This window comes from Lagopus muta, chromosome 7, assembly GCF_023343835.1.
Source record: "Lagopus muta isolate bLagMut1 chromosome 7, bLagMut1 primary, whole genome shotgun sequence".
NCBI classification, from domain to species: domain Eukaryota; kingdom Metazoa; phylum Chordata; class Aves; order Galliformes; family Phasianidae; genus Lagopus; species Lagopus muta.
The window spans coordinates 48,083,309-48,095,926 of record NC_064439.1 but is presented as its reverse complement, the minus strand read 5'-3'; the positions used below and the strand labels follow the sequence as shown (position 1 = coordinate 48,095,926).

Sequence of the window (12,618 nt, the reverse complement as noted above, 5' to 3'; positions counted from 1 at the left end):
AACTGTTAAGCTTCACTAAATTACTTACTCTCAATCTTCATGTATTTGTACACTAAGTGAACAAGTGTAAGAACAAATCTGAGCAAATCTATATTATTTCACAGGTTTTTGTCTCCACTTACAATACAATATTTTTTCTCTCCCTGTCAGCCAACTGTTGTTTGCAAAGTAGTCAATATTAGGTCATTAAAAGTGTTTATTTGGAGAAAATACTTGTGACAAAAAATGTAGAAGCACGTATTTAACACAGAGACGTGTAAGATGTTACATAATCTTTGCCAAACTGAATTTGATTTCTAATTGCTTGTAGTAAATGGCAATCATTTTTATTTAAGTCACACCAGAACATTCTATTCCAGTGAACTGAACAGACCCAACCCTTTTAGTATTGTAACTTGTCCCTCCCTTGGGCCTTTATTACAACTATTCTTTAGCACCATTTTTCATTCAAAAAGACTATGGGAAAGCCAGTACAACAATAAATAATTTTACTACCAGCGTTCAGGGTATCTGACAGCATTCGGGTAAGGCTTTGTCACTAACAAATAATACATTCCCACATTCTCAAACAAATAAAACCCTGCACTGTATTTCTTCTTCAGAACACATCCTCAGGTACTCCTCTTTATCCCACAAGTATTACAGAAACAGTACTATCTGAAGTGCAAGAAAACACAACAGTGAGCAGAAGACCACAAGCATCGACTGGGAATGAAAGCTGAAGCTACCAACTAGTATTATTCATCTTCAGTAAGTGGTCCTTATCTATAGGATGACTGAGTCAACAGAGGCAATATTAATTTTTTTTTCTATTTGCAGAACTTCTGACACAGGCAAAATGGAAAAGAGAACTTCTCCCCATGAGACCACTGCCATCTGAACTGTTATTGTCAATAGCAGCTTCACATCCAACCGTGAGCTCCTGGTGCGTTAACAGTACCCACAGAGACAATGGGCAGCTTCTGCAGGAACTTTAATGCTCTGCCCTTCAAGGAAAAACAATCAATTCTTACTAACGGGCAACATCTGAAGCCTAAATGAGGACAGTTATTCAGATATTTTTAAAGAAATACTTCATTTAATAGTAGGCTGGACTAACACTAAAAGATGACCCTTACAAACTGTCATTAAATAAGTTATTCTAAGGAACCAAATGTTTCACAATATGCATTTCTAAGCAATTTCCAAGCCCTACTCTCAGCCACGGAAATTGACCATAAATTATTATAAACAGAAGAGGAAAAAACCTCAAGGTATTCACAGCATTAACTTCAAAGATTTAAAATGTGACGAATGACATTCTTTTTAAATGCAAAGACACAAATGTATACAATAAAAAACATTCATGAAATACTGATGTAGAATTGATGGAATTAAAATACCAAATGAAGTTCAACATCACACGTGATTTAAAATACTGTCCCCGAAATCATTAATGCTGAAAGCATCATCTGCTTCCTGATAACATGAAATTGTACTTATTTTTAAATATAACTTTAGTTGTACTTTTTAAGAAGGGCCTTGTGGCAAGGGAAAAAATACAGTTCTAACACGAACCAAATATGAATGTCGACTGGACCGGTGAGAATACCTGGCCCGCTCTGAATCTTCCTGAGAAAGAAGAAATAGAGTTATTCATGGTAATAAAAAACATTAAAAAAAAAAGAAAATGACAAAGTAAAAGCAAGTGAAGGTGAGCAACATGCTGTTAGCACTTTTAATGCCATGTATTATTTTCAATAATCACTGTGGTAAGTGAAGTCATTCAAGATTCAAGTCAGGAGGAATTGTGATTTCAGCTGATTTTGGAAGTGTATTAATGCATTATGTTATAAAATGAAGAGGAGAAAGGTGAATATAATTATTTAGTTAGAGTCCAGCACAGAAACCTTCTGATTACTGTACTAATGTAGAAAAGTGCAGAAGATTTTTTAAAAAGTCCATTTAAAAAGCTTTACAGAATTACATTTTACAGAGGCATTTTAACCCTTATGGAGATTATTGTTCTCTGTTTCCTGATGTATATTTCAAATATTCTATCCCATAGGAATAAAGCTTCTTAAGCAAATGGATCAATTGCAGAATCTATAGGAAGCTGACATCTGTAGTGCCCGTGGAAAATGACGAACCTAACTTACACAACTGGGGAGGTAGCTAAGAGACCTTCACCTTTTATTTTGAAAGACCAAGGAATGTTTATTTTGTCTCAAATTAGCATCTCAAAATTTTCATTACAAAAGATAAGTACATTTAGAATAATTTCAAAGCCATCCCATTTGAAAACTAGAGCAGGGCTCTAGACCTAGGATCTTTACTCAAATAAATCACTTCCTACCATTTTACCATATATCAAACTTATGAAGATTGTAAGCTATTGATCTTCACATGTCAAGGCTCAGCTTCCTACAGACAGCTTTCATATCATTACTGTCACAAGATTGTTTTCTATATTATTATCACTGGGTATATTAGCATGTTTAACTATTCAAAAATTGCCTGGGTAATTCTTGGCAATAAAAAAAACTGTACATCTTCTTATTATTCTACCCTTGTATTACCATAAGAAGAGGTGGATTACATAATGACATTTTAGTCTTCCTCTCTGTAACAACTACTTTGAGTTTTAAAATGAACATCGTGCCATGGAATTAATACCTGCTACTCATTTTTGCAGCCTGCAAACAGATGCTTAGATAAAATTCCTCCTGGTTGCCTGTATAACACCAGTGTTTCCTCAGTAACATACCTGAATTATGAAAAGCCTGACTTTCTGTACACAGTTGCCTAATTTTGACGTGAAATTGCTCACAAAGAAGATTTGCATTATGGAACACATGGGTGGTTTTGTTTTGTTTTTTTGTTTTGTTTTTTTGAAGGGGGAAGGAGAGCAGTGTACATAAATGCACATTTTATCACACATTAACAGAACCTGTTTTGATTTGTTATAAGTGACGTGAAAACTACCACACAAACATGCTAGCTAGCCAAAGAGTCAGTACAGCTCAGCACAACTTCTGCAAATGAAATTCTAATGACAGACCAGTCTTTTTCATCCTTAGTGCCAATTAACAGTCACTACCTTCTGACTACTTTTGGCATGTCCTAAATCTTCTTGATTCAAATCATTCACAGTGAACACCAGGATAAAAGCAATCCCCAAAAACCCCCACCAATTCACAACAACATTTCTTTTTAAGAGGAATTCTCTCAAGAGACAGACTAAATCAGTATAAACTGAGAAGCAAATTTCTAGGACTGTAATTCAACTATTCATATGCCTCCCTAGTCAGAGGAAGCAAAGGGCAAGGGGTGAAAGGATGAAAGTAACACAAAGCTTTTTTGTTTTGTTTTAAAACATATTACTTGAAGATTTAAGTCACAAAAGCGACTTAATCGATGATCAATGAAATAACCACTGTTTGCTGTGTTACTCAAAAAGGAAATAAATGCAACTCTGCCAAGAAAACAGTGGAGAAAGCCTCAAACCAAACCCCACAAGCAGAATCCTTCAAATTCACTGAAGTAAAAATATTTACTATTGAAAAGACATTTACCAATACTGAAACTGAAGTAAATTTGAAGGACACATAACCTGAAGTCAGAATATGATGTCAACAATATGCATCTCATTTAAGTTTCTTCCTTTTTGCTTCCATACGTCGTCTTGCAAATCCACACCCATACTCAGCTATTATGCATGTTTTTTTTCAGCAGTTCAAGACAGCACAAAATGACACACCACAAACCATTAGTAAATTATTTCCTCCAAATCCTGTTAGTTCCTTGAGTGGCAAAAACATGCACAAAAGGTTGTTTTAGCCTACCATCCATTTCTGGATATGAGCCCATTTTGTATCATATGAATGCTGAGAAAACTACAGAATGTAAAAAAAAAACAAAAACAAACCATTTACAAAATAGTTTCCAAATCAAAACCTCCAGACAAATCTAAGTTCATTGCCATGTAATCTTCAAAGTAGCATCAGATACAACAGCAGTTAGACAACAAGGTATGCAGTAATGAAAGACACATAAAAACATGTTATGTATTTTATAAGCAGTACTTACTATCACAGCAAAAAAAGCAAATATCATTTACACAGATTTGAATAACTACATGAACTAACTGAAACACTGAAACTTCTGCTTGCCATGTGAAAACCTGAGCAGACTGCAGTAACCATGGAATAATCAAACACAGCTGACAATCTGCCTTATTTATGCTTTTTCAGTCAAAAAAAGTGATTCTTTTTTTTAAAAGGAGAAATGTGTGCAGTAAAACACAGTGTGTAAATATTATCCCAATTCCAGTAAGTTGTTTTAAACAGAAATCCTAACAGTAAGTATTTACTGTAAACATTGAGTGCAATCAAAAGGGAAGACATTGACTGAAAATTGCATATCTGAAGTCACATACTCATATTATCCAGTTACTGAATGTATTATAAATAAAAATAGAGCAAAAACTGCTTTCCCTTCATCCTTTAGCCTTTATATTAAGCAGTGTTATACATGTATTATCTACACTGTGCTGCCAGTTATCCATACTTAGAATGAATCTTTTTCACAGCAACAACAGACAAAAACTGCTGAGTGTGTTTTACAGTACAGTAAATGTTTACAAAAGCAATACAAGCCAGATGTCTCAGGTGGAAGTGTACTGATTCATATCCAAACAATATTAAGCTTCACATTAGATAATGAAAACTGTTCCTTTCTACACAAAATTATTTGTGCACACCTGAGTCCTGGACATTGCCATTTACATTCTCTTCTGAACATTTTAAATAAGCAGTAATATATAAATATCTCATAAAAACATGAATTCATTTATGCCCACTTCTAAATGTTAACACACTGAATTCACTGCTCTGTTAATGGTAAAACACTCAAATACCTCATTTGCCCACAAAGGCAGAATTAAAAAAAGAATGTTACAAATAGTTTATTTCTCCTTTGGAAGCACGAGTTCTAATAGCCTACTTGTACAGCAGATTTTTTTCTGCAATACAGCCTTAAATATTACTCAAGTTCAAAATCAGTATTCAGACTAATACTTTGTGAGGTGTTAAGCACAGATGAAAAAGCAAGATAACCTTGAGTATATAATCCATAGGAAAGAGGAGGGTAACAAGAGTACAGTTTGGAGCAGAGGGGGAAGGAGAAAGAGAGCTAACAGTTATCTGATGCTCAAAGTCCCAGAACACCACTGAATTACACTGAAGGACAAAACTAAGGATTTTAGCACAGGTTTGCAGTGACTCCTGGCACTTTAACACTACCTCTTTTTGCTGCCTCTCCAGCTCTCTCATACGTATATCTCTTGCTTCTGCTCGAGCCGCCCGTTTTGCTGCAAGTCTGGCTTCAGCCTACAAGCAAATTGAAAACATTCCAAGTTTAAAATAAGTTCTGTGTGTAACTGTTTGCATACTGAATGTAATAACCTCTTCACGTAATCCAGAATTGACCACCATCACCAAAACATGACTTCTTTTCCACTTACAACTTCACATTCCCCAAAACATCCACATTTCTCACATTTGGATAATGAATGGATGAAACTTCTCTGTTTTTTGAAACATTAAACTCTTCATGACAAGTTTGCCATAAAAAAATCCCGCTGTTCTTCTAAAGTTGATTAAAAGGAGCACTGAGAACCAAAAACTCAAAACTTCCATTATCCAGAACAATTCTACAAAACTTTTTCGAGGTTGCAAACTTCAATGGGATGTTGCCTTAACTAAGGGTTAGGGGTTTTTGTTTTGTTGGTTTGTTTGTTTTTTCCTGCATTTGTCATCAGTACCACCATAGGTTTATGTAAAACACTAGAAACCTATCAGATGCATGAATATTGTGATTACCTACCATGCTTCAGGAAAAAGAAAGGGAAATTAGCGTTTGAATGATGTCACAGGGACAAAAATATCTATCAAAGAATTATCAAATAACAACAAAAAAAAGCAGCAAAAAACATTACAGCCTTGTTACTTAAAATAGTCTTAATTTCAAACAATTCAAGGATGTTTTCTCTCTATTCTGCATATGTAGATGAAATGATTGGAAATCAGTGCCAGCACTGCTGACTGCCACTATTTGATCACTTCTCAAAGGCTGCTCTTCCTGCCTAAGGACCACATACAAGAGAGCAAGGGAATCCCCAGCAACAGGAAGTCTTTTCTCACTTGTAACCCTGCTCTGCAATTGCCTGTGATCATAGCTTACGTGGGAGATTATTTCCACATGCTGTACAAAAAGAGGGAGGATTCATGTAGCTGATACGCCTAGTTTCAGATCTATCTATAGAATCATAGAATCACAAGATTGCAAAGGACTTACAAGATCATCTAGTGCAACTGTCCTCCTATCACCATTACTACCACTAAGCTAATAAACCATATCTCACGGCACCTCAAAGATCACCTACAGCTCAGCAGACATAAGCAAACAGCCTTTAGACTGGTAAGGCTTTTTGGTTAAACATAGCAAGTCTGTTTATTGATGCATGGTAAAAGTCAACTCCCTTTTCATCACTCTCTCCTAGCCCTGCAGCCTAAGTTTCACAACCATGTTTCTAGAGGGAAAACCCAATGTTTCCTCATTTTACCAAACCTTCTATAATACTTAGAACAGTACTATTAACATATTGGTCATAAAATATATGCCTGAAATTGAAAAAAAATAATCCCAATTTGTTATAGAAAAAAAAACAAACAGGAAAAGAAACAGTTTGGTACTGTGTTAATTATTAATCTGAGCAACTAGATTCACCAAAAAAAAGTACAGAATTGAAAAAGCACCAAAATGCAAGGCTTTAGATCACACTGCATTCAAAAGGCCATCAATTATTCTTTATTTACTATGGAGTTGTTAGACAGCAGACTTGTCATGAAAACTATGATAACTATGTAGCTGAAACTGAAAATGAGCATTAAGCAATTAATTATTAAAGAAATAACTGTTATTCATAAGGACATAGCAGCACTCAGGAAGAATGCTATTTACTCTTTTGTGATACTGCAGAAAGTCTGTTAAAGTTGTTACAAAAGAAAAGAAATTCTTCAGATTGAAATAGTCTCACATATCTACTAGGGGAAATACAGTGCCATGGCAGCTCTGCACAGACAGCTGACTTGAAAAGACAAAGCTGTTTGGACCACAGAAGTGGCACAAAAAAAAGACATTTAGACTTTTTTTAATCAGGAAAAAAGGAAAGAACAGACAATAAGATTCTAATGCTTTCATAACTCAATCAATACTTGAATTGAAAAACATTCTTAAAATATTCTTTGCTCAAATGCAGTTGGGAGTCAGTACAGGTTGATTTTTACAGCTTGCAATAAATAAATTTCAATCTTAAAAAACTAAAGACTGGCCAATAGAGCCTTCAGCTCAGTTTTATCAATTGTTGTTTTTCATATAGTTTTAAAATCAGAAGAAATGTTTCTTATGAAAATATATTACAATATCACGGAATTTAAACGCAGCTTCTTAAGAAGCGATGTATCAAATCCAAATGATCCTGAAGCAACAAAATTAAACTCTGCACTGTCTACTATCTAGCAAACATGAAACTATTTTAAAAGCTTCTAAGGGGATTTCCAACTGCTATAAGGAAAAAGAAAGTGATAGCTGAGATTTCTTAGTCGCTTCAATTGCAAAAAAGATGAAGTATCCAAGCCTGCTCAATCCACACCAGTACACCTAACTGGTGGCTAAAAAGAAAAGAAACTCCTTGATTATAGTGGAAGGCAAACAGGAAAATTAAGGTAGAGACAGTGACTTTGCCTGAGATTTATTCAGAGAAATGATCAAGAAAGGAAGTAACAGACAGATAAGATACCTGTAATAACATACATCAAGTAGATAGGAACACGAGAAAGAGGCCCTTGCTACTTTATTTGGACAGGAAAAAAAAGATTTCAGTAATATTTTTTGTTTTGTTCTGTACATAAATACACATGCACTGTTCCTCATCTTCTACCTTCAGTGTAAGCACAGACATGACTTTAAATCAAGCACTGTATCTGCATTTCTTCAGGTATCAGCTCTGCTGCTCAAAGAAGAGCTAAAATATTCATTTACTTCTGAGTTCTGGAATTCATCTCATTCATTTCAAAACAGATATAAAGGTATTATATATTATAAAAACGTATTTCCTTGAGCCTGTATAAGCATCATTTCATTCTAGAAATATATATTCATATTTTTGCTGTTTTCAAGTACACAATCTGTCAAGAAACACCTCTTATTGGAGTACGTTATTTTAGGAAACATAGCACTGGAAGTGAATGCTCTCTTTCCATTACTGGTGAAATGGTCAGTTTCTTCATTTTCACCTAAAAATGGTCACTAAAAACTACTTGCAATTATTTTAAAAATTGCCTCTGCATGCTTCATTTCTCCTCTTTTCCATTTTTATTTTAAATAAATTTTTTGCTGCAATCTTTTTAAGAACTCCCAAACTACTTTATCTAGCACCTGGTTCTTCAGTTAGCATCCAAACAGTTTCTGTAGGAAAGGAAGAAAAAAACAAACAAAAAACAGAAAGAGGAAAAAGACCAGATTTAAATCTGAATGTCTTTGGCAGACAGTCTGGAGTCTTCTTTCTGAAGTGTTTTTTTCTCAGCATCTTCACAGCACTGATGAAATTCTTCATAACGAGAAAAAGCTTACTATCACACAAAGGTGACACGGTAGAAATTTTCCTCTCTGCAAAGTTAAGCGAACATAAAATTTGCCTCCACAGTATGGAAAGGAATTTTTCCTCCTTCACCTCACTTGCAAGAAGGCAATCACTAGAAAGTAACAGTATTTTGATTTTAGTTTCTATACAGTTACCTCACCAGCCTCATTAAAGCTTATTTCACATTTCTTATTGAGGGAAGTTGTTTCAGTTTTCTCTCTTGTTGCTCATTTCTTCAGCTTATTTCCATGCTCCTTTACTCTCATCCTCTCCTTACTGTCTCTCCACGACAGCACAGTCATTTACACACCAGATGGATTTCTTGTCTCTCCTCAGCTGTATCTTTTGTTTTACATTCATGTCTGATATGCCTGCTTTTTGTCCAACTGCCACTACGTAAAGAATACAAACAACAAAATCTTAACATTTATATGATGAAGATTTAGCATGCTCCTGTCACATTTAGTGCAACAGCACAGAGGAAATGCTTGCCTCAATGCAAACCCCCAAAGCAAGCAGAAGACAGGAAAGCTTTCCAGGCTAGTTGTAACAGGTAAAGGGGAGGGGATGCTAACAGCAAAGTTATCTGATACAAGAGAGAAAGAGCGAAAGAAAACTGACAAGGAGAAAGCAATTTGTTCAAGTCCCTCAGATCCCATGACAGTGACTTTCCATTGAATGCTTTCATACAAGACATCAGATTCAACTGATGAAAAAAATGACCATAGAGAAGTGAGATTATTGGTTCAGTGCCAAAGAATTTGACACCATAATTTCCATTTTTGCAGATGTTCGTTGGTTCCAACAGACTTTGGTTTTTTTACACATCCCACAGAATAAAAATAATGATCTCAATTATGTCAAATTATAGAGTGGCGAGAAGCAGTGAGATTAGTACTTCCTTAAATATGAACATTGTAAGAAAGTAAAAGAAATCTAAAAAAAACAACCCCAAACCTCATACACTACAGCAGGAAACCCTTAGTATTACAACTACTGACAACTCCTAGTGACATTTTGTGACTGCTTTGAATCCCAAAGCAATTTCCATGAAGTTTTTCCAGTTGTGTGCCAGACTTTTGTTTCAGCAAATGCTGTTTACTATTTCTTGCTGTCTAGAACACCTCAAAGGAATATTTCCTCACAAGACATGCGAGTCAGAATTTGGTCCTGTAATCTACATCTGCTAAAAGGTAATTTCAGTATAGCAAATTGAAGAACAGAACACCCTTTGACAGTGAAAAGATAAACAAGACATGTTGCTAAGATAACTGACCGAGAACAGTTGTGTACATATTCATGCACAGAGAATTGGAAATCCCTATGTCATAAGCATGTTAAATGGAAACATCTCTGCAGCCTCAAATGAGAAGGCAAATGAGAAGAACAGTACAGTAAAATCAGATATTGTTTAAAGACAGACTTATTAACTGGCCTCAGCTGTTATACCCTGGGAAATGAATTCTGTTCCTTTAAAGTAAAATACAAGGGCTTTTTAGAAAAAAAGTTGGCTAATACTTGAATTACAGCAAGCAATTCAATGACAACAGCTACTCTCTTGGCTGGTTACTTCCAGGTGTTTATTTTTTAGCTGCTGATCCTACTAGAAAAGTCCTGGAATATGAATAATATGAATAACATATGAATCTATTTTTGACAGAACTGTGACTTCATCTTTGAAATAGAACACGTTTGTCAACTCTTGTAAATACATTCAATAACTGTTACACCTTCAGTGCTAACAGACTACACTGACCACTGTAGGAATACTGAGCACTACAGCAGGCTAAACCTTCAGGTTTTTTTATTTCACATTTCAGAAAGCAACTGGATTTCTCATAAATCAAGGTAACAAACAGTTAAAGCATACCTACCTGCAGAAGTAGCTGCTAAGCTAAAGTGTGGCACCACGAAGTTACACTAACCACAGAAGTAAGGACACTTAATTCCAGTAAATGCCATCTTTTCAATTTAAAGTACTCCTCACTGGTATTTCATTTTTGTCTAATTATTGGACTATGAATTTGCTTTCATCTCTATTCATGAATTAGAAACAAACTGAAATTAACATACCTCCCTGGCAATGCTACTCAGAGCTTCATCTTCTGCAGAAAATCTGTCTTTCACTGGAGTTCTCTTCCGTCCTGATCCGGGAGTCCCCATTTTTATTCTCTAATTCTGTATTTGCAAAGAGAAATTGGAGAAAAATAACACTCAGTTTTTAGATCTGGAATTAAATAAAAAAAAAACAACAGAACGAACCCACACCCACAATCTTAATAATTTAGTTACCTATTTTTTCAGCCATTTAATACTCAAGAACTCAGTATGACATCGGCATAAGGGCTGTATTTTTGGAAAAACTTTATCAAACTTTTATGGAAGCTTTATAAAATCTGACTGCATCGTACAAAGCGCACACAAGTTTTTCCACTTAACAGAAACCACTCATTTACCTACAGCTTCAAAGTCAGACACAACCATCAGCTACTCCTAGCTCAGTGAAGATACTTACACACCCTATCATTTTTCACAACTCCTAAAAATAACAATTAAATGCATTTCATGGACTTAAGAGACCCCACAGTCAGCAGCAGGTTCAAGAACTAGAATTACACAGTCATTAGAACACTCTCCGAAACAGAAAAAATTCAGCAGACAGAACCTTTTCAAAGCATCCAGGCAGGTAATAGACATTTATTTACATTTTAACACAGCTGCAACTGAATGCAAACTTCAGTATATTACAGTAGAATTAAAGACATATCTAGGGTAACAAAAATATTCTTTTGCCTAACTTGGAAAATGAGGAGAGAAACATTCCAGTGTCACGTACTCAGTATAATACAGAACATCTTCCAAGCACCTTTTGCAAGGAGAAAGAAAATCACCAGCAAACCAAGACACAGCTCGTGTTTACAACATACAGTCACAGAGAGTAAAACATTACTCAAAAGTAGGGGAACAACCTCAATTAGTTTTTTTTCCCTAAATACCTTACTAACAGCCTACTTCCAGACATCCAGTTGCTTACAAGTGGCAGATCAGAACTCGCTGGTAGCCCAGCTACTTGAGATAAAGGAGATAAGTGTTCCACACAGGGCCTGGGAAAAAGCCTTATTTAGTAAAAACAACTTCTTCATGCAAATAGAAAAGTTCCAGGAGCAAACTCTTACTGGCCACCATTTTGAAAACAAATTGGTTTAAGAGCTTTTCCACCACCTCTAACTAGGAAACATCAAAAAATCCCTAATGCTTCAATCAAACAGGCAAAATAAATTCTGACAAGGATTCTTCGTGCGCGGACACTTCATTTCTTACTCCATTATTTTTATTACAGTAACAAAACCAAAATATTTGGGCTATTTTCTGGCAAAGAGATCAAGTAGCAGCATGATGCCCTTTTCTTCCTTTTTTATCTTTTTTCTTTTTTTCTTTTTCAATTTAGCTTCTATACTTCTAATCCCCACCATAATACCACACTGCAAGTCCTCTCTCCCTTGCAGGTGTGGATCTTTCATCCTGCTTCCAATTCCACAGGTACTTTCCTAACCTTTATGTGCTTAGAATAGGGAAATATTCTGTTTGCTGAGAAAGGACAACAGAGCCTTGAAAACTACACATTTCCATTCTTAAAAGCTCCTGCATAGGACAGACACTGCTATTATGGAATATAATCTTATCAATTTCCAGTTGCTATTCTGAGATCCAAACTAATGACGTTCAGTGCTGCAGGTGTTGGATAGAAGTGCACTTTTAAGAACAAATATAAGATTCCAACCTCACTCTTATCTGAAGTTAGAATGGTTCTAAAGGACAGCAGAGCTGGAACTCAAGGTGACTACAGACTGATTTGAGGTCTAAAACAAGTTCTGCCCCTGTTGGTCAATTCTGTGAGAATCTGTTTTCTTAGCTTTAAAACAAAGCAAGCAAGC

The 12,618-nt window shown here is 35.4% G+C and overlaps 1 protein-coding gene across 14 annotated transcripts in view; it reads right to left on the bottom strand.

Annotated features, from left to right (window-relative positions):
* The window catches only part of LRRFIP2 (LRR binding FLII interacting protein 2), a 52,782-nt gene that overhangs the window by 29,559 nt on the left and 10,605 nt on the right, over positions 1 to 12,618 (bottom strand). For 8 of the 14 annotated variants that reach the window (XM_048950776.1, XM_048950780.1, XM_048950777.1 and 5 more), the window contains exons 2-5: positions 10,757 to 10,861; positions 5,283 to 5,369; positions 3,825 to 3,875; positions 1,558 to 1,611 (exon numbers count right to left, since the gene is read on the bottom strand). In XM_048950776.1, coding sequence (XP_048806733.1) covers positions 1,558 to 1,611; positions 3,825 to 3,875; positions 5,283 to 5,369; positions 10,757 to 10,846 — 282 coding nt within the window. In that variant the 5' untranslated portion in view covers positions 10,847 to 10,861. The remainder of the gene's footprint in view (positions 1 to 1,557; positions 1,612 to 3,824; positions 3,876 to 5,282; positions 5,370 to 10,756; positions 10,862 to 12,618) is intronic. The other 6 variants (XM_048950785.1, XM_048950787.1, XM_048950786.1 and 3 more) reach the window with 1 other exon arrangement.